The sequence below is a fragment of the Botrytis cinerea genome, chromosome 8 (genome assembly GCF_000143535.2).
Source record: "Botrytis cinerea B05.10 chromosome 8, complete sequence".
NCBI lineage: Eukaryota > Fungi > Ascomycota > Leotiomycetes > Helotiales > Sclerotiniaceae > Botrytis > Botrytis cinerea.
The window spans coordinates 1,204,085-1,231,709 of NC_037317.1; the positions used below are offsets into that span (position 1 = coordinate 1,204,085).

Genomic DNA, 27,625 nt, shown 5'->3' on the forward strand with positions numbered 1-27,625 from the left:
CCGTGATTGCTGACCTGATGCGCCAGTTATATGGATGACGGCTGGAAACATGAAATCATACACGTACCACGAATAAAAATCTGGTAATGATGGGTAAGCGCAGATGCCCGGTATGTGCCAATGGACCAGCGCGCATAGACGTGCATATCAGGCCTGCGCGTTTGTCGCGACAAGGAAAGAAGGGAAATCTCTAAGGTATCATTCTTAAACCCATTCTAAGTTTCACTATCATGAAACGTTTGCGTCTCAAATGGGGCTTTGTCAAACACTTGCGCAAGTTGGTGGCTGAAAACATGCAAACGCAAACTTTTACCCAGCCTCAATATTTTCGTGGACAGCTTATGAAGCTCGACAAAACTCATTATCTGAGAGGATTCATTCTGGGCGTATACTTTGGATCATCCGTTTTGCTGTGTCTAAAAATGGAAAGCGAGCCACGCATGAGGCTCTGGATCAACTGAGATACTTTTGTCCGATTAGACCTGAGATTCAGCCCGAGCCCTGTAATCTAATATCGCCCGGGAAAAGAAGCAATTTTGCAAGCAATCACGATAGTCTAGGATTTTGGGACACGGCGCACCCCTCGAACATTTTGAATAAGAAAGCATAGTATCAACGCTGACCTTAATTTCGGCATGATATGCCAAAGATGTCTGAAAATACGATACCGAGCTGCGACACTTCCACATCTACTTTGATGAATTTCCAGCCCAGAATAAGGCATCAAAGACTCAATTTCTCAGAGCGGTGAAAACAAACTTTATTCACTAACTTTGATCACTGTCTCCGTAGCGATCTGTGCTGCACTTGCTCACAGAGGCTCATGTGTAATGGAGGATTGAAGGCAGACAAAACAACAATTTTAAAGTTGCTTGAGTCTTAGAAATTGGTCATTTGGTAAGCGCTTTAAATTTCAAGTTTTGGCGTGAGTAATGTAACTAGTCACCAGGCAAGGGCTCGGTAAAGACTCCTCCCGAAACAGTGTCATAATATGCCTAAATTCCTGGGCCTAACATGTGAACAGCGTTAAGAGATCCATGGTCTATTCCCACACGTTTCTAAAGTGCTAAATGCGTGTCTTTCAATGGAAGAAATGACCTCGACGAAGAAGCAGTTATGGGGTTGAAACATGCTCCGCCATCAAGGCGCCCGCTCCTGATCATCTGAATCCTTCTCGATTATGACGATCCAACTGTAGGTAAGCAGAGTGAGTCGATTCCTACATTTCTGTGAGGAGAAAGCTAGTTTGGACTCCAACGAGTTTGTTCCAATCTGGAGGATGAGATGTGAGATCGTGTTGCTGGAAAGCGGCATAAACGAAGAAAAGTTCGACAATAGTCGTGTAACGCCAAAGATAATGATAATCGTAGAGCTGAGCATCTCATTGGAGTACCCAGCTACAGCACGTACAAAAGGTAGGTCTAGCTCGCTGGTGGATTGTCTTACTGTATCTCTGCTCGTAAGTCGTAAAATGGTGAATAGATTGCGAGAATGTGAATGTTAGACTTGTAGATGGAAGATCTGATTATGAAGAAAGGAAGAAGAATAATTAAATTTGAGCCCTTGGGCAGATATCTAGAGAGGTCTTATGTCAAGTCGAAGATACGGGAGTTCAAACTACAATGTCAATGGTTTGGACAACAAAGGCGAACCTCAAGGATGAAAACGAAGGACTTTAGCCTCATGAGAACATATGATGATACATCCAAGGCTCTGGCTGCACAGGCTTGACACAACGAGAGGCTGAAGACTTTTTATATTTGCAGGCCGATTTGGAATCCTGCCTGGGTAGGTTATATGCAATAGATAAAATCTTGTGGAATGCCGTAGATAGACTGTGCCCAGTTAAGGATTATTGGTTCGGGTAAAGAGAGCAATAGCAATAGCAATTTGGTTGGATATCATATAGATCCCTCTTATTAGAGGGGTGACATTGAAGGACTCAGCTAGACGCAACTTTTCATGCAAGAACAACTACTTGTAAAATAACAAACTGAATCAGTCCAGGACATATTACGAGCTATCTGTTTGGATAGGAAAGATAGTCTTTTGTAATATAACAAACAATAGGACAGTAATCACTTTTTGTGAATTTGGAGTACAAGTTCAGTGCCCTACTTAATTTGAGCCACTTTTTTACACTAAAAATACAAAAATCACGATTTTTCAATTTCTTTATTTATTAATATTATTGTTCAAAATTTAAACTATAAATTCTTTATATATATAATTTTGTTAAAATGTATTCAGTTCTGAAGAAGAAATTAATACATCAGAATAACTAGTTTTGATGTAAAAGAGTGGCCCAAAAGTAGAATACTAAACTTATCGGTGAGCGATTCCGGTAAGAGTAATAAGTACGAAAGAGAAATGTAAAAACAGTTTCTCTGGGGGAGGGAGTCTGCTCACCGAAGACTAAGACTGTGGGTCGCAAAACCCATTGCGAACCATCGCCTCATGTCAAGAGCCGCAATAAAAACACATAAATGTTATCAACAGTTTAACATCTCTCCCTCATCCAAGGAAGCCAATATTCCTCCTCATAACTTCATTGATTTTGGATTCCGAATTCCAAGTTTATTCAATGAACCTCATCGCAGACCAATTGATTCACTACTGCTACTGTACGTATTTGTCATTCTGGAACCTTAGAATCCAGGCACACAACCCACACATGTACTTTGTCAGTCCATTGTGTCCAACTCCGAACCCAGCCCGGTATGTCAATGCCATGGTGAAATATCTCAATAATTCCCCAGATTCTAATGATGTCTCGACGACATCAATCTCGAAATGGGACTAACAAGAATCCAGAAATGAACAAATCAAAAGCAGATGTAAGCGATCTATGGATACAGCACCAGCGCAGAAACACAAAATCAACTAAGTCTTGGGCCTGCATATATTGTCCGGAGCGCAGGATTTGTCTTTCCGAAACAGACCTGTGGAACCATGCAGAAAAGGAGCATCAGGATAAGATTCCATCGGATCAAGAGGAACTTGATCGATTTCGAAAATCATATGAGAGCAACAGCGCACTGAAGAGGTTAGTAGATCCGCTGACAATCATGTCTGTATTTCTGTGGGGGCGAGATCATGCAAGGCTGTGTGCTGCCAATCAAAAGACAAAGTAAGGCTGACCTGAAGTGCAAAGACCGACGAAAGATGGTCCTCAATCACGGAAACCGTCAAATAATGAGGCTGTCGCTACTCAAGCAGACACATTGTCTCCACACTTACAGTCTAAGAGACCCCTAAACTCACCCCAGCCCACTCGATCGCTTTCTGGCCTTCAGGCTTTGAACCTGGGATCAAATGAGGATAATACGGTGGAGGACGAGGAAACCACAACAGATCAGCCACGCAAAAGAGCTGCCGTCGGAGATGGTATATCAGCAGGTTCAGCATCGCCATTCCGCGAAAACTCAGGTTCACCCCCACCACGAAGATCTTTAGCTCGACCGACTTCTGGACCAATTTCCGCAGAAGACACGGAGACTCGGCGACAGGCAACCAAGGGACAACTGTGGACTCCGGATCAAAACTCCCCATTCACGAGGTCATCCTTTGATCCCTCCAACATTGCTTCGATCCAAGCCTCAAGATCTCGAGCTCAAGCGTACAGACCGGCGAATCGAAGAACCGCGAAACCATCTACTCCTCAAAGTACATCTCGATCAGCACCACAAACAAACCACCATCAGCAGCAACAACAACACCATAATCATGCTCAGGCCAATACCCCATCCGCAATCTTACCCAATAGGACTGTGCCGGAAATTGATTCAAGACCCCAAAGCGAAGAGTATAATATTATTCTTCAGCCAGAGACAAGGCCCATCTCTCAAGAGCAACTTGTAGCAGAGGTTAAAGGCATATATGCTGGACTTGTAATGGTTGAAGCCAAGTGTATCGAGGTTGATAACAAGCAAGCCACGCTTGTGCAGGGTGATCCTCCCACACAACCAAGGCTTAACAATGAGCAATGGCAAGCCCTCATTGCGTTGCATCGCACTTTGCTTCACGAGCATCATGACTTTTTCCTAGCCTCTCAACATCCATCTGCTAGTCCTGCTTTACGTAGACTAGCATCAAAATATGCTATGCCTGCTAGAATGTGGCGGCATGGTATTCATTCATTCTTAGAATTGCTTAGACATCGACTACCTGCTTCGCTTGACCACATGCTTGCATTCATATATTTAGCATATTCGATGATGGCACTGTTGTACGAAACGGTACCGGCTTTCGAAGATACTTGGATCGAGTGTTTGGGAGATCTAGGAAGATACAGAATGGCCATTGAAGATGATGATATCAGAGATAGAGAGGTTTGGACTGGTGTCGCACGTCATTGGTATTCAAAGGCCTCCGATAAAGCTCCAACGACCGGTAGGCTATATCACCACCTTGCTATTCTAGCACGCCCAAATGCTCTACAACAACTGTATTACTATGCAAAATCTTTGTGTGTTGTAGTACCCTTCACCTCTGCACGAGAATCGATACTTACACTCTTCGACCCTGTCCTTCATGCTGAGAATGGACATGGGCAATATCGATTGCCGCCTTTAGATACTGCATTTATCCGAGCTCATGGACATTTGTTTACAAACAGGGCAATAGAGAGATTTGAACCCGCAGTACAAGAGTTCCTCGCATTGCTTGATAGCCAAATTGGTCGAGTAACCAAAAAATTTATGGAGCAAGGCTGTCACATTGCTATCTCCAACAACGTTGCAATGTTAGGTTTTGCGTCTAAAGAGAATCCTCTTATGGTAGCTATTGCGCCTTCTCCAGCTAAAGAGGCCGACGTTGATATGGATGAGTCTCTGGACGAATCTTCCCCTTCTATGATAGCATTCAGGCACGCACAGAACCTCACTTATTCTACCTTGGAGATCGTATTGCAAAGAATAGGCGATCCGAATGTTCTTCCCTTTATTCATGTTTCTCTTGTTTTCTTGTTTCGCATGTCTCAATTTTCGGGTGCAATGGATCTTTTGGCACCGGCGTTTCCATGGCAATCTCTAGCAATCATGCTCAATACGTTACTCAAATCTTACAAGTCCCTCAGCCGTATTGAGGGTGATAATTTCCCACTACCAGAGAAGGATGACGTCCGGCCTTTTCCCGAAGACTACGGAATGCGCGGGTTATTATGGTCAGAAAAATACTTTCCCGAAAAATGGTTTCTCAATGAGAAAACTGATGAAGAAGAGAAATATCACGAGCTTGCATCTATGCTCGAGCAAAGAAAAGAACGCATACTGTGGTTAGCTTGTCGCATTGCTGATGCTGGCCCATGGATCACCTTCGATAGTTCCAAGCCAGAATTTTCTGTCCCGGGTAGTGATGCAGAGTTGGAATTTTCAAAATTTCGATCCATGACCTTTGCTTCAGCAACTACTAATGCTAGCCTTCCAAGAACAGAAACTTGGTCAACTGTAGAAACCAATCTTGATGCTGAAGAAGACATGTCGTCTGCCACGATGACTGCGGCAGATACATCTCCAAAAGATTGAGTAGCAGAAGCAAGGATAGCAATCAAAATCCGAGCAAGCCACAGTACTGGGAGGACATTATACAAGATTGATGATGATAGTACTCTAGCAAACTGTTGGTATGCGCTACCGCAACGTAACTTCAGAAGTACGTTGAGCCTGATGATATGTGCAGATTACTTCATGAGAAGTCATTCAACACACTCCTGAGATACAAGGAATATATCAGTGCCCAGAGAGTGGTCTTCGCGGACACTTTCTGTGAACGGTGGTGGTGGTACAAGCTTTCAGATATCCAAATAACATGTGGTATTTTATTTGGTGTCGGGACGGGGGATTTGATTTAATTCATGATCCAAATATCGAAGCATGCTGAGATGATCATCTTCAATCTCCTATGAGCATAAACATATCATACGTTTGTTTCCTTTTTCGATTCTTCTTTTCAGTCTTCTTGGCTCTGGCTATTGAGACTGGTTTCTCATATTTCAATTGTAATGCAGACATGAGAATCACGATTGATGAATTTACATATTGATAGGTTTTGAAATTTGGTGAAAAGATTTTGAGTGAGTTGCCGTGAACGACCTGTGTGCTCTACGGAGAATTGCTTTACTGATTTACTAAGCAAGCAACCCTACGCAGCATGAACCCAAATAAAATAGCTTCAAATTTATCTATCAAGGATGTAGGATGATACAAGGGCACCCAAAGCAACACCGTCCTTGCAATAATCTCACCCGAATCACGGAACACCAAATGCGAAGTTTAGACCGAAGTATCAACCGATGAGGCAAACCCGGTTAATCGGCTGATTCGGATAATTTGTGCTTAACCGAGTGGAACCATTTTCACCAAATCTATCATTTTACATACATTAGCTCAATTTATAGTTAAAGATGTACCACCAAAAATTTCTTCTTTATAGTAGGCAGCAATGATAGTTGACTCGAGTTGCATTAAACTCCTCCAATCCTCTACCCACAAGTTATATGTTTAATCTTGTTGGAGGACGATGGCACCTCGAATCCTAGTCTATTTATCTATTGGGCTTTAAATGACGTGGTGCATGTACACTATAGAATAGCTCGATAGCCTAATCATCGCACTTTTTATTGGGGCAAAAAACAACTTAGGCAAACTTAAGTGCATCTCTGATCTTCTGCTTGTCATCGCGTTAAGTACCCCGATACTTCTGGCTAATTAGAAGTGTCTTCAAGAGTCACTGACAATGCGCGATTTACGACACGTCAATGTGAAGAATTTATCTCACCACCACCACCACCACCAGTAGGATTCTACGATGCCCCGAGCTTCTAAACAGGAATAAGGAACTGAAAGTTTCGTTCAAATTTCGTTAAACGACATGCATGTTTATTTGATTGGAAAGCAGCATTTTGATGTATTACAGAGGCTATCTTGGAGAGCATCGTCTGTTTCATCTATCCAGCCTTCTTTGAACTTGTGTTCACGCACTCACGTTTCAAAAGTCCATGGATACGCGAGGCTTACTGGATAGTAGAACCTCATCGATATGGGAGATGGTCGCAACTTTGAAAGCTTCGCGAAAGTTTATCTCAATTTATCCCCTTGAAAGAAGATGTACCTCGAGAATCGACGTTACAGTTTATAGAAAAATTCTAGAAACTTTTAGGCTAAGCTTTTTCTTCTCGAAGGGCTTGCCTTAACCGGATGTAAGGTGGGTTGAACATCCAGCCTTGCCGCGTCATTCTTCAGCACACAAGAAGCGCACCAATCCAATTATTTATGCTCTTTACTGAAAGCGGAAGCTCTAATTATTCTCCATAGAGCCAAAGAATGAAGGTAAACAATCGCAAATCTTACTTGTATTGCAGGAATAGATCTTACTATAAGCTCAAGGCTAGCTTAAGCCAGGCGACTTATGTTTCCTCGCTCAAGAAACTTCAGAGATGGCTTTGTAATTCTGTAATCATCCAATTGTGCCTCGAATATACTCAGAGTCGATGCCGGATTTTTTGCCTTGCCTTCCTAGTCGGCTTTGTCAGGTTGAAGTACAATCTTGAGATGGCAACAAGGCCGTGTGGTCGAGTCGAGAAGGCTGCATCGTCATGAATAGAGCCCCATGACCATTTTAGTGCTGGATTTCCCCATCTTGTGGCTTTCTTATTGTAGATTCATGTGGATAGGGCGGGGTAGCAACCGAATAAGGCTACCTCAGTGATGATCAAGTGATCGCTACTAGATGTCAGAAAAGGACATAAGGCTGATCAAGATATCGACTCGGCACATTGAATCAACTGTTGACCGAGATGTCATTTTTTGAAGTTTTAAAAGCGATATGAATATGTGTTGATTTTCATCTATATCAAGCAAATCATATCGCGAGGTCTTCCGTTGTGTGCTGTCGAAGTCAAAAAAGAGGGTTCAAGCCCCACACTTTGGGCCACGCCACGAGTTTGTCGCGTGTATCTATAGATCTCAACGGTATTGCATAAACTATTTGATAGGCCATTGATTATCGATATACGAATCCAAAAGCTGCAAGAGGGCCATCACAGCCCGCTTCTTTAAATAGCAGAATCATTCTGCACTGGAAGATTTCCGGGAGTTTATCCTTGCTCCCAGGCGAATGGACTTTAGATAAGACATCGCTTTCGAGGCGAAACAGGAATATAACTGGGTCGAGTTACATTGAATTTCTTAAAGCTTCGTCAAATTTGCCTAATTTGCCTAATTTCATGATTGTCGTGGAATCTCACACTTTCCGCCCGTGTTAATAGGAATTTGTATAAAATGGTGTCTCACACGATGACAACATAGCGGTCAGTCAGATGATCCTTCATTCTTGCCATCTACAGCTTATTTACTACGTCAAATTATTCCATCATGGTTGTTATCAATCTTATCAAGACCCTGATCAAAGCCTAGGCCTCATGATGGTCGGATTATTGGGGGCGTTTTCGTGTAGCATTACCATTATTAATTAAAGAGGCAATTAAGGCAGCCATTGAAGCCCATATGATGTAAGCTGACTGCGTCCCCCTCAGACAGCAGGAGGAACTTCGGTGAACTATTTCATAACAACAAAATTATCCGGTTTTGTAGAAACATGAAGCCGGACGAACTGAGGGATAGAATCACTATTTAGGTATGCTCTCCGGACCCCAATTGATATAAGCAAGTCAGTTGAAAAGGACTGATGAGGGGTGCATGTGAGATCGAATGAATTAAGGCGGGTCCTTCTGCGGGTCCAACCCCGGAAGCCCGGAGAGGTGAGGCTCTTGTGGATATGATTGTAAATCATTTATACGTTGATTACAATATATGCTCACTGTTCGCCTCGTTTTTTCTATCGCCGACACGGGTGAATTGTTTGCCTTAAGAACATCTGCTCAACTGCTGGGCGATGGCACTGTGCTGATCTAAGACTTCTGAGATTTCGTGCTTCCCCGTAGAGCTATAAGGCTAGGAGAAGAATCGGAGAGACGGGGCGGCGCTAGTTGTCTAGAAATTCCTCATTTCTTTGTTAATCAGGCCTGCGCAATCATTGATAATTTTCCAGACGCCATAGAATAACTTAATCATTTCAAATCTCGAGAAAATCTTCAATGCCTATGTATAACGTCGCCCCCAATTCTTAAAATGACGGCTAAATGCATATCTTTCGATTCCCGAGATCATGCATCTTCATCTGATAACAAATGACGTGCATGAGTAACACTTATTGATCCGGCGTGGTCATGTGTCGAACAAGCGACACAATTTTTTCAAAGCACCCGTGTCACACTGTCTCAAATTTTCAGCTGTGAAGATCCTCATGGCGCGCACTATTAATTAACAGAAATCGCACAACTTCCTTCCTTTCTGGTGATGTTATGCCTTCTCCCAAGACAGTTTACTGGATCGGATATGAAATACAGAGATGGTACGCTTCTCAAAATAGGGTAGGTTGCGAGCCAAGCTCAGCTTGGAGAATATCATGAACATATTGGTCAACGCCCGCATTCTCTCTTGTAACTGCGTGATATGTGCCACGGAAGTATAGTTTGCGAGTGTTGGTATACAGTAAATTGTACAATCCCACAATGTTGAATCTCGCAGACTGCGGTTTTATGATACCACTTTCATGTTCGTCTCAGGTCCCAGAATAGACAATCAATATGCTATTTTCATTTCTTACGCGTCGCTCGAAATCCAAGACAGCCAGTGTGGAAATCGAAGTAGACGAACGCTCGACTCCGAATGAGGGATCATCTCACGATGAAAAATCCCGCCCAGCCACGACCGGTTCCCCGGTTCCCCTTAGTCTTCCCCCGTCCCGCCACTCGCTCGATCCTAATCTACCTGATTCATTTCCCATCCAATCAATGACGTCCCGTACAGCCATTTCGCCAGACCTCGATCCCGAGAAAGATTTGGAAATACCTATTGATATCTCGTTGAACTCACCGTATCCGCAAGTTCGCGCTGCGGTGCGTAATACAGGTAGGTATCTGTTCATACAATCTAGCTTTACGCTTGAGCTTGGAGGAAATGGGGTTGAAAGAAGCAAAGCCGGATTTGAGTCGCGAAGTGCATGTTATAGTTTAAAATTGAAGGTAGAAAGTGATGCTAAAGCATGAAAATAGACGATGAATCGCTCCCATGTAACACGATTCGAGCATGGTGTATTGGGCTCGCGCTAACGACGGTGGGAGGGGGGATCAACTGTCTATTCAGTTTGAGAAGTCCAAGTATTGCCATTACGACTGTTGTGAGTTTTCTTCTTTGAATTCTCCATAGAAAAAGAACCCTTCCTAGCACCCGATAACCTTCCCTCACGTATTGAAACTCCGAATCCCATCACAAGAAAAAAAACGTACTGATGCGAATCTCAAATACCAGTGCGTCCAGCTAATTGCCTGGCCCCTAGGCAAAGGCTGGGATCTCATAGTGCCGGACTGGAGCTGGGAGTTTCGTGTCCCGTTCTGCGGGACGAGCATGTGCAGGATTCGCTTGAAAGAGGGGAAGTGGAATATGAAGGAACATGCGATTGTGGTTGTGATGGCGAATGCCGGGTATGCGGGTGCGTCGATATATGCTACTGACATACTAATTTCGCAGCAGGTTTTTTATGGCCAGAGTTTTGGGTATGTTTCTTCCCTTTGTTGATATTTTTTTTTTAATAAAGTTTTATTGCGTGTATTATCTTGAGGGCTGTAACTTGTGAGATAGGGTATTAGGGATGGGGAACTGGAGGGCTGATGTTATTGTTTTTGAATAGATGGGCGTTTCAACTCCTCTTTGCGGTTACGAATCAAATGTTGGGGTTTGGACTTGCGGGTATTTGTAGGAGGTGGTTGGTTTGGCCTGCGGCGATGATTTGGCCAAGTGATTTGGTTAATTGTGCGCTGATGTATGCGTAAGTTATAATCTTCCCTTTAAGCTTTATAAGAGTATGCCTTGTTGTTAGATGTTGGAAAAGCAAAGACAGTTCTCCGAGAACAAGTATTTATAAGTGAGGATGCTTGCTAACTCTTTCTCCTGGATCTGGATCGTAGTCTACATGATCATAGTCCCTCCGATCCAGCGAGAACAAACGGTTGGAGTATATCGAAATATAGATGGTTTGTGTATATCATGAGTGGTATGTTTGTATCTCTTACTGAAGTTAGCACGCAGAAGGTATTTATTCAATATTCTAGGTTCATTCGTATGGTATTTCTTCCCTGGCTGGATCTTCCGAGGTCTTTCATACTTTACCTTTGCATGCTGGATTGCACCGAGAAACCCAGTTGTCAACCAGCTATTTGGTGGTGTGACGGGTCTGGGGTTAATTCCTATTACGTTTGATTGGACTGTCGTGAGTGGATATTTGTATTCGCCTCTGATACCGTGAGTGAACTCCTTCTTAAGCGATATCAAAATCGCATCTACCAGTATCGATCGTATTGTAAAAATCTCATTCCATACTAATGTACACTAGCCCCTGGTATGCCATCGCCAATACTCTAATCGGTCTTTTAATCTTCGTCATCATCAGCTCGCTAGGTGTCCACTATACAGGAACGTGGTATGCGGATTATCTTCCCATGAGCGATTCGCACAGTTATGATAATATGGCAAAGAAATATAATGTCAGTCGAATCCTCACTGCAAACTATGAATTTGGTGAGGAATTGTACGAGAAATACTCGCCGATTTTTTTGTCGACGGGGTTTGCGTTGAACTATGGTGAGTTTCTGTTCTAGTGTGCCTCTGAAATTTGGATGGAGTTGATTAAATTTTGTTCTTGTAGGATTCTCATTTGCAGCTATCAGTAGTGTCATTGTTCACACAATTTTGTGAGTCTATTAAAATTGAATCGACGAACTGAGTTGAAGCGGAAGTTTTGAGAAACTAACTTGTTAATAATCGACGTAGATACGAGGGCAGAACCATTTGGAGACAATGGAAATTTGCTCGAGATCAAGATTATGACATACACATGAAACTTATGAAGAAGTATAAAGATGCGCCGGATTGGTATTTTGCTTTTCATCATTGCTATACTCCCAATTTTCAATTTAAAGTCCCACAATACTGATGAAGTCACACGTAGGTGGTATATCACACTCGGAGCTGTCATGCTCGCACTGTCATTCGTGGTCATCCTCGTCTGGGACACCCATTTCCCATGGTGGGCTTTCATTGTTTGTGTTGCTATCCCTGTCATCTGGACAGTACCTGTTGGCATCATATTTGCAACGACCAACATCCAAATTGGACTTAATGTCTTTACCGAGTTTGTCATTGGGTACATGTTACCTGGCCGCCCAGTGGCTTTGATGCTATTTAAGGCTTATGGTTAGTTTCCATATCCCACTAGGAAATTATATGATATAAAACTCATCTTCAGAATCCTCGTTCGATCTGGTTATTAATAAGTATTATAGGCTACATAACGATGACCCAAGCACAGTTTTTTCTCCAAGATTTGAAACTAGGACATTACCTTAAAGTCCCTCCCAGAACAATGTTTTCCGCCCAGTGTGTAGCTGCTTTCTGGTCATCAATCGTGCAGATTGCCGTAATGAATTGGGCACTTTCTCATATTCCCGAGTTAGTGTGGTTTTCCTCCATCTCCAACTCAGAAATAATAAACATATTCCTAACATCCCCATCTCAGAATCTGCACTCACACCCAAAAAGATTCCTACACATGTCCAGGCCCCTCAATGTACTTCACCACCAGTATAATTTGGGGCGTCATCGGCCCCTCGCGTATTTTTTCCGCACCGGAGTCTCTTTATAAACCTTTACTCTATTATTTTCTAATCGGTGCTTTGCTTCCAATCTTGACATACTTTCTAAGCCGAGCGTACCCTCGCTCTTCGTTTAAATACCTTATTGTTCCTGTCATATTTGGAGGTTTGCAACTGATACCTCCAGCCACTGGCTATAATTATATGTGTTGGGGCTTAGTGGGATTTGTGTTCCAGTATTGGATTAGGAGAAGGTGGAGGGGGTGGTGGGAAGGTTATGTATGTTTTATCTCTGTTGTACCTTGGGGATTTCTGTCATAAATGCGGACTGATCATTGGTAAATAGAACTACATAACTTCCGCCGCTCTAGACACCGGTCTAATTCTCTGTACTCTTTTCATTTTCTTCACGTTAGAACTTACTAACGCTAAACCACCTCAAGTAAGTCCTAACCTCTCTTTTGAAACCATAAATACGTCCAGAACGATTCTCTTACATCAGAATCCTAACAAATACAGTGGTTTGGAAATGTAGATGTATTCGAGACAATGGATATGCAGGGTACCGCAGTTCGAAAAGTACTTGCCGAAGGGGAAACTTTTGGGCCAGAGACTTGGTCTTAAATATGACGATAGTTTAAAGGTAGAATAGGTCAATGAATAAGGGAAGATAAGTTATGAGGCAACGAGAAAAAGATTCTTTTCTAGCAGAACTTCAGACCAATGCACCTTGGATGAACTTTACACCATAGAATTGCTTTGTTGCATATTGACGACCTTCAAAAAGAACAGAATGAAATGGCAAAAAAATGCTCAATCTACCGGTAACGCGGCCGTGGAATCAACAGAAAAACCAGACACGAGCTGGTTGTGCTAATGGTGATCTCCCATTGCCAGTTGATATCTGAGTGTGGTATCACTGCACCGCTGTCCAAGCCATTCTCTATACAGGGAGAAAGTTAGTTTGAGGTTATAACATGACTTTTCTCGGGGCTTAGGAGTATTAATAAATGCGAACGGGATGAGTGAGCTACCATGTGTCAAATGTACTTAGGGCATGGGAATACTTCTGACATTTGGCTGAAGTGAATGTAAATTGAGATGAGCTTGTAGTCTTTTGCCGACAAAGTTTTATCGGTCTTAAGTTTGGTCTACCAGTATTAATTTGACCTGTTGGAACAGCAATATGCGTAGTTTTTCTCGCCAATTGCACCTTTTTAAATTTGAAACGTAAAGGACTCTGTACTGGAAATGCGATGATAAATTCAAGACATAGATTATACAAGTATAGATCTTAGAAAGCTAAAGTTCAAGATTCTCTCCAAAGGTGGCAGGCGGTGGATGAATACTACACTGGCGCCTGGGATATCGGTTGTGTACGTAGGTAGGATAATGGAAGGGACTTCGTTCAAATACTATGAGTATGTTCCAAGCTATGGACGAATGGATGAAATCGCAATAAGCAAGACCCATGACTTGAGGACGAAGATGAAAACACGGATATGTAAACATGAATACGACTGAAAATATAACAGTGTGACCATTCCACGCCTCTCCACCCGGATATAGCCAGGGCAGTTTTCCGGTTATCGGATATGCACAAGATTCAACAACTTCAAAGGAAAGAAACACAAATGCGTTCAATGCGTTCGCAGAATATAGATTTTGGGTTTGAGATACCCGGATACTTCGTTTGACATGCATTTCTAGAAATAACCTGTGGTCTAGACTGCCTTTTGGAATCAATGCGTGCATACCTAGGTAATTATGGCTCTCCAATGGATCTTCTGGCGCAAGAGAATACACAAGAAATGATGATAAAGACGTTCATGCTGATCCCACTTGAGGATATACATGAACAACGAAATCCAACAAAAACTGAGGAGGAAAATTCAGCTACTAGTATATCTTCTTTGCGCCCACCCATTTACTGCCCAGCAAATTCATGTATACCACTTTTCTTCACCCAGCAGAATAGAAGCACCAGACAGCGAACACGAAACACCAGATCATAAACTTTGTGTGAATTGGTATATCCTTATATCCTTATATCCACGAACGCCTCGACGCCATACGCTATGCTTATACATACAACAGTTGCCAAAAGACCTGCTGCCCCTCTCCCGCAATCTAAAATGGTTTCGCAACTTTTCTACTCTCACTCGCTCCCGTTTCCGGATCCTTGTATTCCTTCCAACTGACCGGATACATTGCATTGCCAGCCTCACTCGTCGCCATAATAACTCCTAACTCATTCTTCGCCGTGCTGAGGTAATAATTCGATTGATCACCTAATGAGATCTGCCATCATCATACCATTAGCGCATATTTCTCCTAGATGGCATCCAAGCCCCAGGAAGAAAACTTACCACTACAGCTCTCACAATATCCCCTGGTCTAAAACTCTCAAAAATCTTGACCTTGTCCTTCTCCGTAGCCCTCACATCTTGCACTCTGATCAAGCCCTGCCATTCGCCCTCCAAAACCGTTTCGCCTACAACTAATATCGCAACTGTTGCCTGTCGTGGAGTAATTCTTGTAACGCGACATAAAACTGTGCTGTTCACTTCGGGTAAAATCTCCGCCTTGTCTCCAGTAAGAGTAGCTCTTTCAATAGAGATAGTAGAGAGAGGCACGGGTGCCGCAGGCGTAATCTTCGTGGCTCGTTTCTGGGGATAGCTCGGCTTGGGCGGTGCTACTGTTTTGATGGGTCCAAGGATCGAGGCGTAGAGATTCGAGGAATGGATATGTGTGCCTGGCCCTGGAAGATATTCGCTGCTGGAGCCGAGAAGTTGGCCTGGCACGGCTACGAGTGGGATTTGTGACATTGCGGTGTGTTTGTTGTCTCGGAGTGAACGGGAACGAGAAGCTCACAAGAATCGCGGTTGGTGGATGAAGCTTGAATTGAGCTTATGAAATTGAGGATCTTCAGTGGCTCGGAAAAAGATTTTGGTACCCCCACGGTTTTGCCGGCTCGGACCCCCACGAGAAGATACGTGCCTGTCGCTGATCCTTGCTTTCCACCCCGCATTTCCTTGAATGCCCCGCTTCCAATTGTTGATCTTTTGGACCAACGCGCCAACTTGTGTAAAGAGTGCAGTGGTGTGATGAAAGATATGCATAGTTAATCCGTCTTGGCTAGCTTGATTTGCCCCTTCTGTTCTTTGCTTTTCCTCGAAATTCTGACATCTCTACTCTCTGTCTCCTGCAGCAAATACCTAGTGTTCATCCAACAGCTTTTCTATATATACTTTGCAGCTCTCCCATCAGAATCCATAGCCATCCTTTGCTCCCTCTTCTATCCCCTCCAATCCAAGCAAACTCTGCCAAGAACCCTTCAATTGCCATCCTCAATCACAATATAAACAATGGCAGCAAAACACTTTATTCATGATCCCACTCTCCTAGTGAACTCCGCTCTCCATGCTCTCACCCTCACCAACCCCTCTGTCGCTCTCGACGAAGAAAACAAAATCATCTACAGACGACCAGGCCATGCATCTCAAGTGTCTATAATATCCGGTGGAGGCAGTGGTCATGAGCCTAGTTTCGGAGCCTTTGTGGGCGAAGGATTACTCGCAGCATCTGTTGCGGGTACTATATTTGCCTCACCAAGCGCCGAGCAAATTCGCAGATGTGTGATGTCAAGGGTTGATACCGAGAAAGGAATCTTGATTACGGTTATGAATTATACAGGAGATGTGTTGAACTTTGGTATGGCGGTTGAGAAAGCGAAGGCTGCGGGATTGAAAGTCGAGATGCTGGTGGTTGGAGACGATGTGGGAGTCGGTCGTGAGAAGGCTGGAAAGGTTGGCAGAAGAGGTATTGCAGGCACAGTACTAGTACATAAGATCACAGGAGCATTAGCAGCAACGGGTGCTAGCTTGGAGAACGTTTATAAGGTTGGAAAATTGACAGCAGATAATATCGTCAGTGTGGGAGCTTCCCTAGACCATGTTCATGTTCCCGGCCGAGCACCTCCCAATCCGAATTCCGAGGAGAGCCTGGCTTATGAAGAACTCGAGATTGGAATGGGAATTCACAATGAGCCCGGTAGCGGTAGGGCCAAGGTTGATCTGCCCGAACTCGTCCGAAGAATGCTTACGCAATTGTTGGATTCGAAGGACAAGGATCGAGCATTCTTGAACGTGAACTCGAACGAAGTCGTTCTTCTAGTCAACAACCTTGGCGGTGTTAGCGTACTAGAGCTGGGAGGTATTACAGCAGAAGTTACAGGTCAGCTCGAAAAGTCCTATAACATAAAGCCAGTTAGAATCCTTGCCGGAACTTATATGACAAGTTTAAACGGTCTTGGGTTTAGCATATCGCTTCTCAATGTTGTCAACACAAATATCGGTGGACCCAGTATGTTACAATTATTGGACGCATCGACTGAGGCGACTGGATGGGCAGCTCCTATCAGGAAAGAAACTTGGGAGGCTAAATCTACAGAAACTAGAACTGGCTCTGCTGGTACTGAAGAGAAGGTCAAACCCAGTGGTTTAAAATTAGACCCAGAAACAACAAAGACAGCTTTGACCGCTGGACTTGAGAGAATCATTGCAGCAGAACCCGATGTTACTCGATTTGACACGGTAGTTGGGGATGGAGATTGCGGTATTGGTCTTAAGAGGGGAGCTGAATGTGAGTGTACCAATTTCGCGAATGTATTACGAGCTAACAAAATGTACAGCCGTGTTATCAACGATCTCGAATGAGAACCTATCCGGCGATGCTGTTGTCGATCTTGCAAAGATTGTTCAAGTAGTCGAAAATACCATGGATGGCACTTCTGGAGCTCTATATGCTATCTTCCTAAATTCTCTTTTGGCTGCTCTCCGCGAAAATGCTTCTGCTGGACAGGCAACTCCAGAAGTTTGGGCAAAGGCATTACAATCCGCGTCTGAAGCCCTTTCAAGATATACACCAGCGAAACCCGGAGATCGCACCTTGGTAGATGCCTTATATCCATTTGTTGAGACACTAAGTAAAACAGGAGATATCAAGAAAGCAGCTGAAGCATCCAGAAAAGGCGCCGAGGGCACAAAGGGAATGAAAGCTAGTTTAGGAAGAACTGTCTATATTGGCGGTACTGGTTTCGAACAGGTTCCGGATCCAGGTGCATGGGGTTTGAGTGAGTTCTTCTTGGGACTCGCCGGGCTTGGAGAGTCGGAATACGAATTGGTTTGAAATGATGGAAACTTTACTGTTTTATTAGCAACATAGCGCTCAATGAGTATGGATGATAAAGTTTGAATTCGGGAGCTGTCTATTTATTAGGATACCAACGGAGAGGTTTCTGCCTTTCTAGTGATGTAAGCGACCAATGAACATGTATCATGCAACTTATAATCTCGAGAGTGGTCTGTAGGTATGTGAATTGTCAGTTTAATTCTGGCGGCATGTGATTTTGTGATGTGCGATAGTTAGGTTTCAAAAGCGTTCAGGAAAAAATTAGAGTTGTTGTTTTTTAGTCTTCAAGGTATGTAGATACCATTAAGGGTTAAAAAGCTGTGATTTGTTCATCACAATGCTGATAGAGGAAAGCAAGTAGGATATAGAATCAAGTAAACTAACCTTAAAGAAAATAACTGACTCGTAATATTTACATCACGAAATCAAGTCACCAGCAATATCATCCATCTGAAATTTAAAGAGAGTTTCTTTCTTATCTGACATTCCTATTCTCCATAAAATTTGGTTCCCTGTTGGCATGAACTTTCTCATGCATCCTTTGAATTCATAGCTATAAGCTGATTTGGTATGCGTTGATATTGACAACGCCCTATGCTATTACATTTGTTTCCTCCACAGATCCTGTCCGTTGTTGCTAGTATTCAGATATTAATCCTTAGCTGGTCCCCTCTTCTATCCATCCATATATCTTGAGATGCGAATGTCGACCGTTCAGCTTAGAAGGACTAGAATGACGGAATCTCCTCTTAAGAACCTGGGAAATTGAGATGTATTAGCGGCATTCTCCCGATACTCTCCATCACCTGATACGTAGGGTGTTTCGTGGCTTTTTCTTTGTATTTCCCCGTCTGATCCTGATCTCACCGTCCGCCTGAGGGCAAAGTGACAAAAGTGTAGAATACTCACATCTTACTGATGAATCTGTCCTTATTTACTGGTCTTCCCTTTCCACCACCGCTCAGTCTTGGAGTCTCAGTCCACATCTCTTTAACATTCTCCAACACCATATTGCAATGACGATCGAAAGCCTTGACGCGCGCAAGTAATTTTCGGTTGTTACGGCAGGAAATCAGCACCTGTCCATGGGAACGGACGGCAGCTTGGAGAAGAGAGAGGGGACCGGATGTGAATTCATGCTCTTCTATTTGCGCAACCTCGAACTCGCTGATGAAGATTAGTACGATAAGCTTGGGGGATGATTAGGAGGGAGGTGTTGGACATACGTGAGCTCATTGCGAGGCTTGGCGAGAAGCTCTCTGTAAAAGCAATTAGTATTTGCAAGACATAATTTAGAGAAGGATGGAATTCCTACTGTATCTTTGCTGCATCTGCCATGATTCAAATGTTAATGTGGTAGATTAATTAACCAACAATTCAATCAATAATCTACGTCGTCAAAGTTTCCAGGCACCAAAAATTCCCATCACGGTCGCGAGCTCCAAGAATAGCTTAGCGCATAACCTTAAATCTGCCCGGCTGGATTTTGCGCGGGGACAAAAATAACCGATGAGACTTTACTTCCGAGGTTCTGAGAACTTTGTCTTTCTCCGCAATCCCTTAAAGTCCAGTGTATCCCCCTTTTCTTGATGTTCGGAACATATTTGGGCGGTAGAGCTGGAGCGGCAGTTCGCTCTTGTGGCTCGAGATTTCCAACTATGCCTTTGAGAGCTAAGATTATCAATCCTGCATTCGCGGGGAGAGCACAGGTTTGGGGATTTTCTTGACTGTTTATAAGTGAATGCTAATGTTCAATATAGATGGCGACGGCCTCAGATACCCCTTCATACGCCCAAGCAGAAGTCATTAAGGAGCTGGAAAGTGACGAGAAGGAAGATGTTCTATTCAATTCTTTATATGGCGTGAGGACGATCGAGCTCAACAGACCCCAAAAGTTACATTCCCTCAATGGATCGATGATTCGAAAAATCGTGCCGAGATTACAAGAATGGTCAAAATCAGACATGGCGAATGTGATCATTATTAAAGGATCTGGACCCAAGGCTTTCTGCGCTGGTGGAGATGTAGCAGCGCTCGCTGAGGACAATAAAAAAGGCGAAGAAGGACAAGCTCGATCAACAGATTACTTTGCTCTCGAATATAAACTCGATCACCTTATTGCAACTTATCAGAAACCCTATGTTGCTTTTATGGACGGTATTACCATGGGTGGTGGAGTTGGATTAAGTATACACGCACCATTTCGAATAGCCACTGAAAGGACGCTGTTCGCTATGCCTGAAACTACAATTGGATTCTTCCCCGATGTTGGAGCTTCATTTTTCCTACCCAAGATGTCGGGATCTGTTGGAACATACCTTGCCTTGACTAGTGATCGGCTGAAGGGCGTCAATGCATTTTATTCTGGAATCGCAACACATTACATTCATTCGACTTCTTTGCCGGCTTTGGAGAAACGTTTGGCGGAATTACGATTCAAGGATTTCGAAACTTTGGCGCAGCGAGCACAATTGATTAATAGCACTATTGAGGAATACTGCACTGGACTGCCTCATGACGAACCAATGCTTATCAGTGGCGAATTGCGAAAGGCTATCGATCGTAACTTCAGTAAAGCAAGCGTCCCTGAAATCATTACCGGTTTAAAGGCCGAGATTGAAGTTTTGAAGGCTGGAGCGGAGGAAACCGGGTTGGAAAACCCACTCCAGGCATGGCTTGAAAAGACTCTTGCTACCTTGCACCAGAGATCACCTACGAGTGTTCATGTAGCACTACGTCAAATGCGCATCGGAAAAGATTGGTCAATTACCGAGACTTTCCAGAGAGAATACCAAATGGCTGCTAAATTTATGCGTCATCCGGATTTCACGGAAGGCATAGATTCATTACTCATTCGCAAAGATAAGAATCCTCAGTGGAAACCCAAAACTTTGGAAGATATCAGCCCAGAGGACAAAATTGCGGACCCATTCTTTGCAGTTGAAGGATCACAAAGGATAAAACTACTCAGCGACCGGGATTATTATGAGTATCCATTTCAATTTGGAGTTCCAAGAGAAAGTGAAGTTGAGAAGGTTGTGAGGCAGGGTGGAAAGTCAGCGTTCCAAGTTGTCAATCACTTCCTTCAGGCAACGGAAGGGAAGCAGGGCGTGAAGGAAGTGGTAACGGAGATTATTGAAAGAAAGACTACGAAGAGCGGGCTAGGATATCTTGAATGGGAACAAGATAAAATCTCAAGTCCTAAGTCGTCAGAGTGAGGGCTTTTGTTAAGCCATGTACATGTTTCTAATGTATGATAAGGGTATTTGTGAAATGGTAGGGGGGATACAAGGCATTGCCAAACACAAGATCACTTTATGTTGTCGATAACTTATTAGCGGTCGCATAAAAAAAAGAAATGCGAACAAAATGTCAGAATCATATTAGAGGAAAATCATCATGTGATGGTGGCCTATCGGATCAAATAGGGGCTGAGTCATTGATTTCTCGATTAGACGGGAGATCAAAAGATTCCTTCATAGCCGAAAGTATATAAAGATACGGATATCCCCCGCTGATTTGAAGTTCGTAATCCTGAATCGAATGTCTTGTGTTCTTTTCTGGCTGATGTGTGCTGCCTTTCTTCTCGCTACATCATAAGAGCGAGCCGAGTGTTCCACTGACGCAATTCGAATTTTCACTTTCGTAGCCTTGCTGCTTACCTGGTTCGCTTGGAAATCATTGGCCAATAGCCTCGCACTAAGAAGCAACATTATAGCTAGGGCACCCCTGCTTGGCTCGTTCTTCAATCATTCGCGACATCTAGACTGAATTTGTGTTCAATACAATTGAACCTACCCACGCTACCATACCTAGAGACATTCAAGATACCCATTTGTTAAATATTCACAATTAGTTACTTATACTCTACTTACGCAGACTGCACAATTTTGAGACATCGACAACAAATACCGACTTTATTGAAAATCCCTTTGTTTTACATACAACGAAGATCAATCTACAAGTTACCGGTTTTCCTCTTAGCGCCAACTTCATAAAGTTCTCAACGCGTAAATAGCGGTAGCGGTACACACGTTTGGACGCGAAAATTACCTAGCCACCAAAACCTCTCACGTTTCATCACGACCTTTAATGGATGACTTTACATTCTCTTCGGCAATCTTGATCAACTCCCACAACGATTCAATACCTCAGGAGCCTAGGTGTTGAAGCAGAGGAAAGTTCACAATGTCGTCTCCGGCAGGGGTACCAATGGGAAATCCTCAATTACAAAATCAACCACCTCAAGCTCCTCCCCCGCCGCCAACAAACAACAATGACCCCAGTGAAAATGGAGTAATGGTTAGACCGATGAGACGTAGGTACATTGCTATAGAGCTCTGATCTGACTACAATGCTTACAATGGGGGGTCCAATAGTCAAGGTGCTCTATACTTTCGATGATGGGTGCAAAACCAATTGTTTGGCACGATGGCCACAGGTACTTCAAATTCAATCTATTGCCATGGACGAAACAAATTCAATCGGAGTAATCGAACTTTATACGTGTTTACAAGCAATTATTGAATGCAGCCCGGAACTGCTGCCCCGACCAGGACGAGATTTCACAGTTTATGCCTACGATTATTCTGAAGACGATAGTCCTTTGGTAGGGCAAGGAATGCTTTCTAGAGCTTTGCAATCACCTCCTATGCCGAATAATCAACATCAATCACAAAAGCTTATTACTGGACGAGTATGCAAAAATATCATGGGCTTATTTGCAAATGGAGTCAAGGAAACGTTGGAGGTCAAACTTCGTCTGGTCCCTCAAATGGTTTCTCCAATGGAATATACAAACACCATGGGAAACCCCAGTCAACATATGTCAACACCGATGTATGATCAGAACGAATGGAACTCTCTAATGCAACAACCGCAGCAAAACACACAACCCCAAATGTCGAATAGAACCCCCACCCCGGCCACTATGTCGAATAATAAAGGTACCACCATGGAAGCGGTTAACCAACTTCTTAGTCCGAGCATTCCGCCGAGGAATAATTATAACCAAGCTTTACCCCCAGCGCCTACACCCGCGCGCGAGGAACCAGTAACGATCGCTCCCAGAGAACAGAAGATAACTAGGCCCGCATCCAGGACAACTGTCAAGAGGGGAAGACGTGGCCGCCCTCCAAAGAATTCCCGTCCTGAGGTAGGAGGAGGCAATACTTCTGGGTATGAAGAGGGTACAGAGGGAGAAGATGGACCAGCTCCGAAGAAGAGGGCAAAGATTACTCAAGCAGACTGGAGTAGCAAATCGGCATTTGGTTCAGGGTCTGACTCACTTCGAGTTACAGCAAGCACTGCAGGCTCTATACGTGCTTTCAGACCGCTAGCGCCATCTGGTGGCATGGCCGCAGGCAATCATTTACAGGAAATACCTCGAGCACCTACACCAGTCCCAATATTGCCACATCCACCAGTCAATCAGCAAGCTAATCAGCACAGACCACAGTCACAAAGTGGGCTCAGACAGGGGTCAATTCCTCACTTGGAGATGCCTCAAGCACACTCTCCAGCCTATTCACAATTAGAACCCTCGCTCCCTCCAGAGGATCGTCTGAGGCTCTCCATCGAATCAGCCCATCCTTCCCCGGACAACATTGCCAGCCCAGGAATCACACCTCAAGACATAGCATCCTCCCCACCGGTCCTTCGAAATGCAACACCGTCAATACGATCTAGCCCTCCTTGTCTCTCGAGCCCCTCGCTACCACCTATGCCTAGGCTAGATTCCGGCTTCATGAGTGGAAATCTGGACGATCTCGAAGACCTTTTCGGAGAAGATGACGAAGCACCACGCCCAGTCGATGAGGAGGATGTTGCTGTTGTAAAGAAGAGCACCAGGCGACGAGGTCCTCGCAAAACACAGCCAGGAAATTCAAATGCTAACGGTGGATTTCACATCCAAGAAGAAACGCCAGGTCCTATGGAATTATTACCAAAAAGAATGCTTCTTAGTGAACAGGCCAAGCCGAAACCCAAGGCAGCAGTAACACAAGCAAAATCTAGACGAAACAGTGTCATGTCCGAGGATGGGCAATCACTACCCCCCCTACAGACGAATAGTCGTCTTAATTCCAGACCACCTTCCGAGTCTCAAATTGCTCCTAGTGTGAACCCACCACCACCGACCTTACATCTACCAACTCCGCCAACCAGTGAGTTCACGCAACTGCCGACGCCACAAACACATGCCCCTGCAGTACCGCCACCACAACCTCGTCCTGCATCTGGAAACTTTTCTCGGACTGCTTCTACTGGATCGATGGCCCCCCAAACCGTTCCTGCAAGTGACCCTATCCCTCCGCCGACTTTCCAGCGATCTCAGACCTGGTCCGAAAATCCACATTATATGACCGAAGCTCCGAGTGCACCTACCCAGACAGAAGCTAAGAAAGCTTCTATTAGACAGAAATTGGAGAACGCCCTTAGAAATGGACAGATGCCTCAGTATTGTGAAAATTGTGGCGCTATAGAGACTCCAACTTGGCGTAGGGCATGGTCACAGGAATGTCAAGGTGCTCCAGGCTACCATGAATACTCCGAAGAGCCTGGGAGAGTTACAGCCATCAACATTCTTACAAGAGATGATGCGGGTCTCCCTACTTCATATCTCCTTATCAAAAAAGCCCTTGCTGCTGGTGAAGATCAAAAACAGTTCAAGGCATTCAGTCTTTGCAATCGTAAGTCATATGTAGCCTTTTAGAGATTGTGTCACTAATTATTATAGCTTGTGGTATATGGATGTCAAAATATAAGTCTCAACGTCCAGAAGCCAAGTGGGGTAAAGATCCAGATTCCAAAAAAAAGCGACCTTCTAAAGCCAAGGCAGCGGCGATTATGCCCACATCAGAGGCAAACCTACCACAATCAGATACCAATTTCCCCCCATCCGAGGTTTTCTATCAGCATCCTGCGGCCCCCCCTGGCACCGACCGCCTGTCTCCAATTGATCTTGACGGATTTGATTCTACCAATCAAATACTTACCGACCACGATCGCCCAAATGGAGCGCGCCGAGCAAACAGTCTTCGTCCTTCTAAGAAGCTGAACGCCATGACTTCAGATTCTGCTTCGGCAGCATTGAGGAGAGCTTTACAATCAAGTCCAGCTAGGTGGACACAAAATAATCATATCGAAATAGGGGAAGAGCCAGAAACAGACACAACTCGAAGGCTCTTGTTTCCTTCTCCACGCAAAGATTCATCACCCAAAGTCCTTGGCGAAGTCACAACAAATGTTGTTCAGGTCATTGTTGATATCCACGGCGCTAAAGATGCAGTACTTGGAACCATGAACAAGGAGAATTGCTCGGTCCCATTTGATATAGAAGAGGATGCTGAACTCATGAGATTGATTGAGGAGCAATTTGCCCGACCAACCACACCAGACCAAAAAACACCTGGCCCAAATCCATTCAAAACACCCACACGCCCAACCCCGAATCACAGGCCTATTACTAGGAGTGTAACCAGGTCTGGTCGCTCAGGAAAATCCCCAGGTCATCTTTTGCCACCTCCCAAAACACCAAGTAAGACTCCTGGATCAAATCGTCGAACTCCTCGTGGCAACGGCATCTTTGAGTCGCCATTTACTGCCCAATTAAATCAGCTCATGTCTGATAACCCTATTAACTCTCCCTCTCAACACCTCGATTTTAATAATTTACCCGATCTCCCTAATTTCGACCACGGATCTTACAATCTTCAACAATATGATGAAGATTTCTTCTCAACAGATGTTCCAATGCCATCCTCACCACCAAGGATGTTTGCTGAATTCAATAATACTTCAGCCGGAGGACCTCTTGATTGGGGGAATTTTGGTTTCGATACTGCTCCAACACAAAATGAAAAGGCGACGGAAAAGGAAAAGGCAGGAGACACAGAAATTAAACAGGAACCAGTGGAGGAAGCAATGACGAATGAGACGACTTAGTCGATCTCCTTCACTTACGAACAAGAATAAGAAAGCGGATTTGTAGTTTCTCATGATTGATGGATTGCATTAGTGGGTGTTTGGATTATTAGGAATGGGAATACATATGAGGAAAATGCACTTTCCAATAGCATGGCGTTATTTGTCATATCGCATATGATAAATTCTGGGAATTTTGGAATAAGTATTGGTTGGGTTACTTCATGATTGTATAGTTTAGCTTTTGTTTGTGATATCGGCGAGGTTTTACGAGTTTTCTTACAATGTTCCAGTACTACGTCTAGCGAACATAAGAATAATGAAGAGTTTATGATAAGATGCATGACTGTCTTTCCCCTTGTACTTGTGAAAACTGTGAACAAGCTATGTATGACTACCATGAAACATGTTGAGTAGGTTTCATACGTTGTATTGTTTCTATGTGTATTTTCTCGATAGGCTTGCCATCAAGGCATTCCACTAAACAGAGGGATATGAGGCAAGCAGGGTTTGAAATCACAGCAACTTCTCTCTAATATCTGTTTCCACCCTCGATCCCTTCGGTTCTTTCTAACAAGTAGCACCACTTCTCATTTTCTTCTATTCCTGTTGCCCTGTAGAATTCCATAAAATATCATATCCTCTCGTAGTATTCGTATCTCTACCCCATTAACTCATTCGTCTATAACGAAGGCGTCTGATCCCACTCTAGATCCATTATCATTTCTGTGTCTTTGCTTTTCCTCAACGTTGTCGAATACAGGTAATAGATACTTGGTGGTTTCTTATCCCTCGGTGTACCAGATTTCCTTGTATCGATGGTTTGCGTCGACTAGGGCGTTCATGGCTGCGAAATCTGAAGGGTGTGATATTAGGTTTGTTTTTGTTTTTTTGTTTCTCTTTTGTTTACTTCCGGAGGGGGGAGAGGAGGAAGGAATGAAAGTAGGAAAGGGGGGAAGAAGAGATCATACCGAAATTCGTGCCGAAATCAGTGGCTTTTAGTACTTTGACGCTTAGGTCTTGGTTTACTTTCCCGACGATTTCGACGGCGTTGCCGACTTGGAGATGGGAGTCCTGGGGGTTTTTTTAGTTTGAGGGTTTTGGTGGGAGGTTGGTTGTGTTTTTGGGGGGGTGAGAGGATGTGGGATAAACGTGGAGGGAAAATTTGGAAATGGGAGATATAGAGATCTAAAGGAGGGAAAAGACGAGAAATAGAACATACCCGGTTCAGAATCACAGTAACAGCACCGTCGCTCTCAATAGTTGCCTCGTCACCTCTTAACTGCGTCACTTTTCCCACCATACGTACGGTGCGTGAAGTAAAGGAATTCAAGTACGGAGAGGTAATGCGGGGGGTGGTGAGTGTTTCGGCCATGATAAGATCCTGAAATTGGGATGGTGAGATGATGAGATTTTTGGATTGGATGGAGTCGTGTTGATTTACTTTGTCGGGTTGAATTGAGTGATTTAGTTGGTATGGGAGTTGAAGTTCGATATTGGATTCGATATTGCTGACGAGACGAGGCTGAGTTGGTTTGAAAACAAATCCACAAAAACGCGTCTATGATACGTTAACATGTGATTTGCTAGGTTGGTTAGCGGTGGCTGAACTTTAGTGTGGGGTGGATGTTATTTGACGAGGGGGTGGCGTTTGACTTCGCATATTAATTTGATAGTGCCCCTCAGTAAATTAGGAGAAGAGAAAATATAACCAAAAAAATAATAGAATCTTTTTTGAGATCTTGAGGGAAAGCATGATTTTTGGGGCAATTCGAAATAAGCTTGGTGAATGATTCATAC

General features: G+C 43.9%; 8 protein-coding genes across 8 annotated transcripts; 5 read left to right on the top strand and 3 right to left on the bottom strand.

Moving 5' to 3' along the window:
• The first annotated feature begins 2,389 nt into the window (after window positions 1-2,389).
• On the top strand, window positions 2,390-6,634 carry BCIN_08g03120 (hypothetical protein). Its single transcript, XM_024694556.1, has 4 exons — window positions 2,390-2,718; window positions 2,815-3,046; window positions 3,155-6,073; window positions 6,133-6,634. The coding sequence occupies exons 2-3, from the start codon at window positions 2,817-2,819 to the stop codon at window positions 5,523-5,525; spliced, it is 2,601 nt and encodes an 866-aa protein (XP_024550346.1). The 5' UTR covers window positions 2,390-2,718; window positions 2,815-2,816; the 3' UTR covers window positions 5,526-6,073; window positions 6,133-6,634.
• A 2,942-nt stretch (window positions 6,635-9,576) lies between these two features.
• Window positions 9,577-13,605, top strand: BCIN_08g03130 (hypothetical protein). The gene is made up of 14 exons (XM_024694557.1): window positions 9,577-9,971; window positions 10,115-10,239; window positions 10,371-10,615; window positions 10,750-10,887; window positions 11,027-11,112; window positions 11,171-11,360; window positions 11,452-11,699; window positions 11,764-11,809; window positions 11,889-11,990; window positions 12,067-12,311; window positions 12,401-12,566; window positions 12,634-12,988; window positions 13,056-13,151; window positions 13,229-13,605. The coding sequence occupies exons 1-14, from the start codon at window positions 9,647-9,649 to the stop codon at window positions 13,331-13,333; spliced, it is 2,472 nt and encodes an 823-aa protein (XP_024550347.1). The 5' UTR covers window positions 9,577-9,646; the 3' UTR covers window positions 13,334-13,605.
• A 983-nt stretch (window positions 13,606-14,588) lies between these two features.
• Window positions 14,589-15,639, bottom strand: Bccsl4. The gene is made up of 2 exons (XM_001554612.2): window positions 15,079-15,639; window positions 14,589-15,010 (listed from the first exon to the last, which is right to left on the bottom strand). Exons 1-2 carry the CDS (start codon window positions 15,535-15,537, stop codon window positions 14,840-14,842), a joined length of 630 nt encoding a protein of 209 aa, XP_001554662.1. The 5' UTR covers window positions 15,538-15,639; the 3' UTR covers window positions 14,589-14,839.
• A 107-nt stretch (window positions 15,640-15,746) lies between these two features.
• On the top strand, window positions 15,747-18,095 carry BCIN_08g03150 (hypothetical protein). The gene is made up of 2 exons (XM_001554611.2): window positions 15,747-17,353; window positions 17,403-18,095. The coding sequence occupies exons 1-2, from the start codon at window positions 16,078-16,080 to the stop codon at window positions 17,897-17,899; spliced, it is 1,773 nt and encodes a 590-aa protein (XP_001554661.1). The 5' UTR covers window positions 15,747-16,077; the 3' UTR covers window positions 17,900-18,095.
• A 193-nt stretch (window positions 18,096-18,288) lies between these two features.
• On the bottom strand, window positions 18,289-19,345 carry Bcsmd2. Its single transcript, XM_024694558.1, has 4 exons — window positions 19,218-19,345; window positions 19,129-19,161; window positions 18,812-19,069; window positions 18,289-18,659 (listed from the first exon to the last, which is right to left on the bottom strand). The coding sequence occupies exons 1-4, from the start codon at window positions 19,238-19,240 to the stop codon at window positions 18,617-18,619; spliced, it is 357 nt and encodes a 118-aa protein (XP_024550348.1). The 5' UTR covers window positions 19,241-19,345; the 3' UTR covers window positions 18,289-18,616.
• A 65-nt stretch (window positions 19,346-19,410) lies between these two features.
• Window positions 19,411-21,446, top strand: Bcehd3. Its single transcript, XM_001554609.2, has 2 exons — window positions 19,411-19,611; window positions 19,663-21,446. Exons 1-2 carry the CDS (start codon window positions 19,492-19,494, stop codon window positions 21,118-21,120), a joined length of 1,578 nt encoding a protein of 525 aa, XP_001554659.2. The 5' UTR covers window positions 19,411-19,491; the 3' UTR covers window positions 21,121-21,446.
• Window positions 21,447-21,717: 271 nt separating this feature from the next.
• BCIN_08g03180 (hypothetical protein) lies at window positions 21,718-26,168 on the top strand. Its single transcript, XM_001554608.2, has 3 exons — window positions 21,718-22,220; window positions 22,282-24,591; window positions 24,639-26,168. The coding sequence occupies exons 1-3, from the start codon at window positions 22,091-22,093 to the stop codon at window positions 25,844-25,846; spliced, it is 3,648 nt and encodes a 1,215-aa protein (XP_001554658.1). The 5' UTR covers window positions 21,718-22,090; the 3' UTR covers window positions 25,847-26,168.
• A 57-nt stretch (window positions 26,169-26,225) lies between these two features.
• Window positions 26,226-27,509, bottom strand: BCIN_08g03190 (hypothetical protein). The gene is made up of 3 exons (XM_001554607.2): window positions 27,048-27,509; window positions 26,797-26,899; window positions 26,226-26,681 (listed from the first exon to the last, which is right to left on the bottom strand). Exons 1-3 carry the CDS (start codon window positions 27,198-27,200, stop codon window positions 26,611-26,613), a joined length of 327 nt encoding a protein of 108 aa, XP_001554657.1. The 5' UTR covers window positions 27,201-27,509; the 3' UTR covers window positions 26,226-26,610.
• Between the last annotated feature and the right edge of the window lie 116 nt (window positions 27,510-27,625).

Excerpts from the sequence above, each read along its gene's own strand:
- BCIN_08g03120 (XM_024694556.1), top strand. The coding sequence starts at position 2,817 with ATGAACAAATCAAAAGCAGATGTAAGCGATCTATGGATACAGCACCAG. Across the intron at positions 3,047-3,154 it reads AGCAACAGCGCACTGAAGAG|ACCGACGAAAGATGGTCCTC; the intron begins GTTAGTAGATCC and ends TGAAGTGCAAAG.
- BCIN_08g03130 (XM_024694557.1), top strand. The coding sequence starts at position 9,647 with ATGCTATTTTCATTTCTTACGCGTCGCTCGAAATCCAAGACAGCCAGT. Across the intron at positions 9,972-10,114 it reads CGCTGCGGTGCGTAATACAG|ACGATGAATCGCTCCCATGT; the intron begins GTAGGTATCTGT and ends GCATGAAAATAG. Across the intron at positions 12,312-12,400 it reads GATGCTATTTAAGGCTTATG|GCTACATAACGATGACCCAA; the intron begins GTTAGTTTCCAT and ends TAAGTATTATAG.
- Bccsl4 (XM_001554612.2), bottom strand. The coding sequence starts at position 15,537 with ATGTCACAAATCCCACTCGTAGCCGTGCCAGGCCAACTTCTCGGCTCC. Across the intron at positions 15,011-15,078 it reads ATATTGTGAGAGCTGTAGTG|ATCTCATTAGGTGATCAATC; the intron begins GTAAGTTTTCTT and ends TGATGATGGCAG.
- BCIN_08g03150 (XM_001554611.2), top strand. The coding sequence starts at position 16,078 with ATGGCAGCAAAACACTTTATTCATGATCCCACTCTCCTAGTGAACTCC. Across the intron at positions 17,354-17,402 it reads TCTTAAGAGGGGAGCTGAAT|CCGTGTTATCAACGATCTCG; the intron begins GTGAGTGTACCA and ends CAAAATGTACAG.
- Bcsmd2 (XM_024694558.1), bottom strand. The coding sequence starts at position 19,240 with ATGGCAGATGCAGCAAAGATACA. Across the intron at positions 19,070-19,128 it reads AAGCCTCGCAATGAGCTCAC|CGAGTTCGAGGTTGCGCAAA; the intron begins GTATGTCCAACA and ends AATCTTCATCAG. Across the intron at positions 18,660-18,811 it reads GACAGATTCATCAGTAAGAT|GTTCTTAAGAGGAGATTCCG; the intron begins GTGAGTATTCTA and ends TCAATTTCCCAG.
- Bcehd3 (XM_001554609.2), top strand. The coding sequence starts at position 19,492 with ATGTTCGGAACATATTTGGGCGGTAGAGCTGGAGCGGCAGTTCGCTCT. Across the intron at positions 19,612-19,662 it reads CATTCGCGGGGAGAGCACAG|ATGGCGACGGCCTCAGATAC; the intron begins GTTTGGGGATTT and ends TGTTCAATATAG.
- BCIN_08g03180 (XM_001554608.2), top strand. The coding sequence starts at position 22,091 with ATGTCGTCTCCGGCAGGGGTACCAATGGGAAATCCTCAATTACAAAAT. Across the intron at positions 22,221-22,281 it reads AATGGTTAGACCGATGAGAC|TCAAGGTGCTCTATACTTTC; the intron begins GTAGGTACATTG and ends GGGGTCCAATAG. Across the intron at positions 24,592-24,638 it reads GGCATTCAGTCTTTGCAATC|CTTGTGGTATATGGATGTCA; the intron begins GTAAGTCATATG and ends TAATTATTATAG.
- BCIN_08g03190 (XM_001554607.2), bottom strand. The coding sequence starts at position 27,200 with ATGGCCGAAACACTCACCACCCCCCGCATTACCTCTCCGTACTTGAAT. Across the intron at positions 26,900-27,047 it reads TTACTGTGATTCTGAACCGG|GACTCCCATCTCCAAGTCGG; the intron begins GTATGTTCTATT and ends AAAAACCCCCAG. Across the intron at positions 26,682-26,796 it reads TGATTTCGGCACGAATTTCG|ATTTCGCAGCCATGAACGCC; the intron begins GTATGATCTCTT and ends CACACCCTTCAG.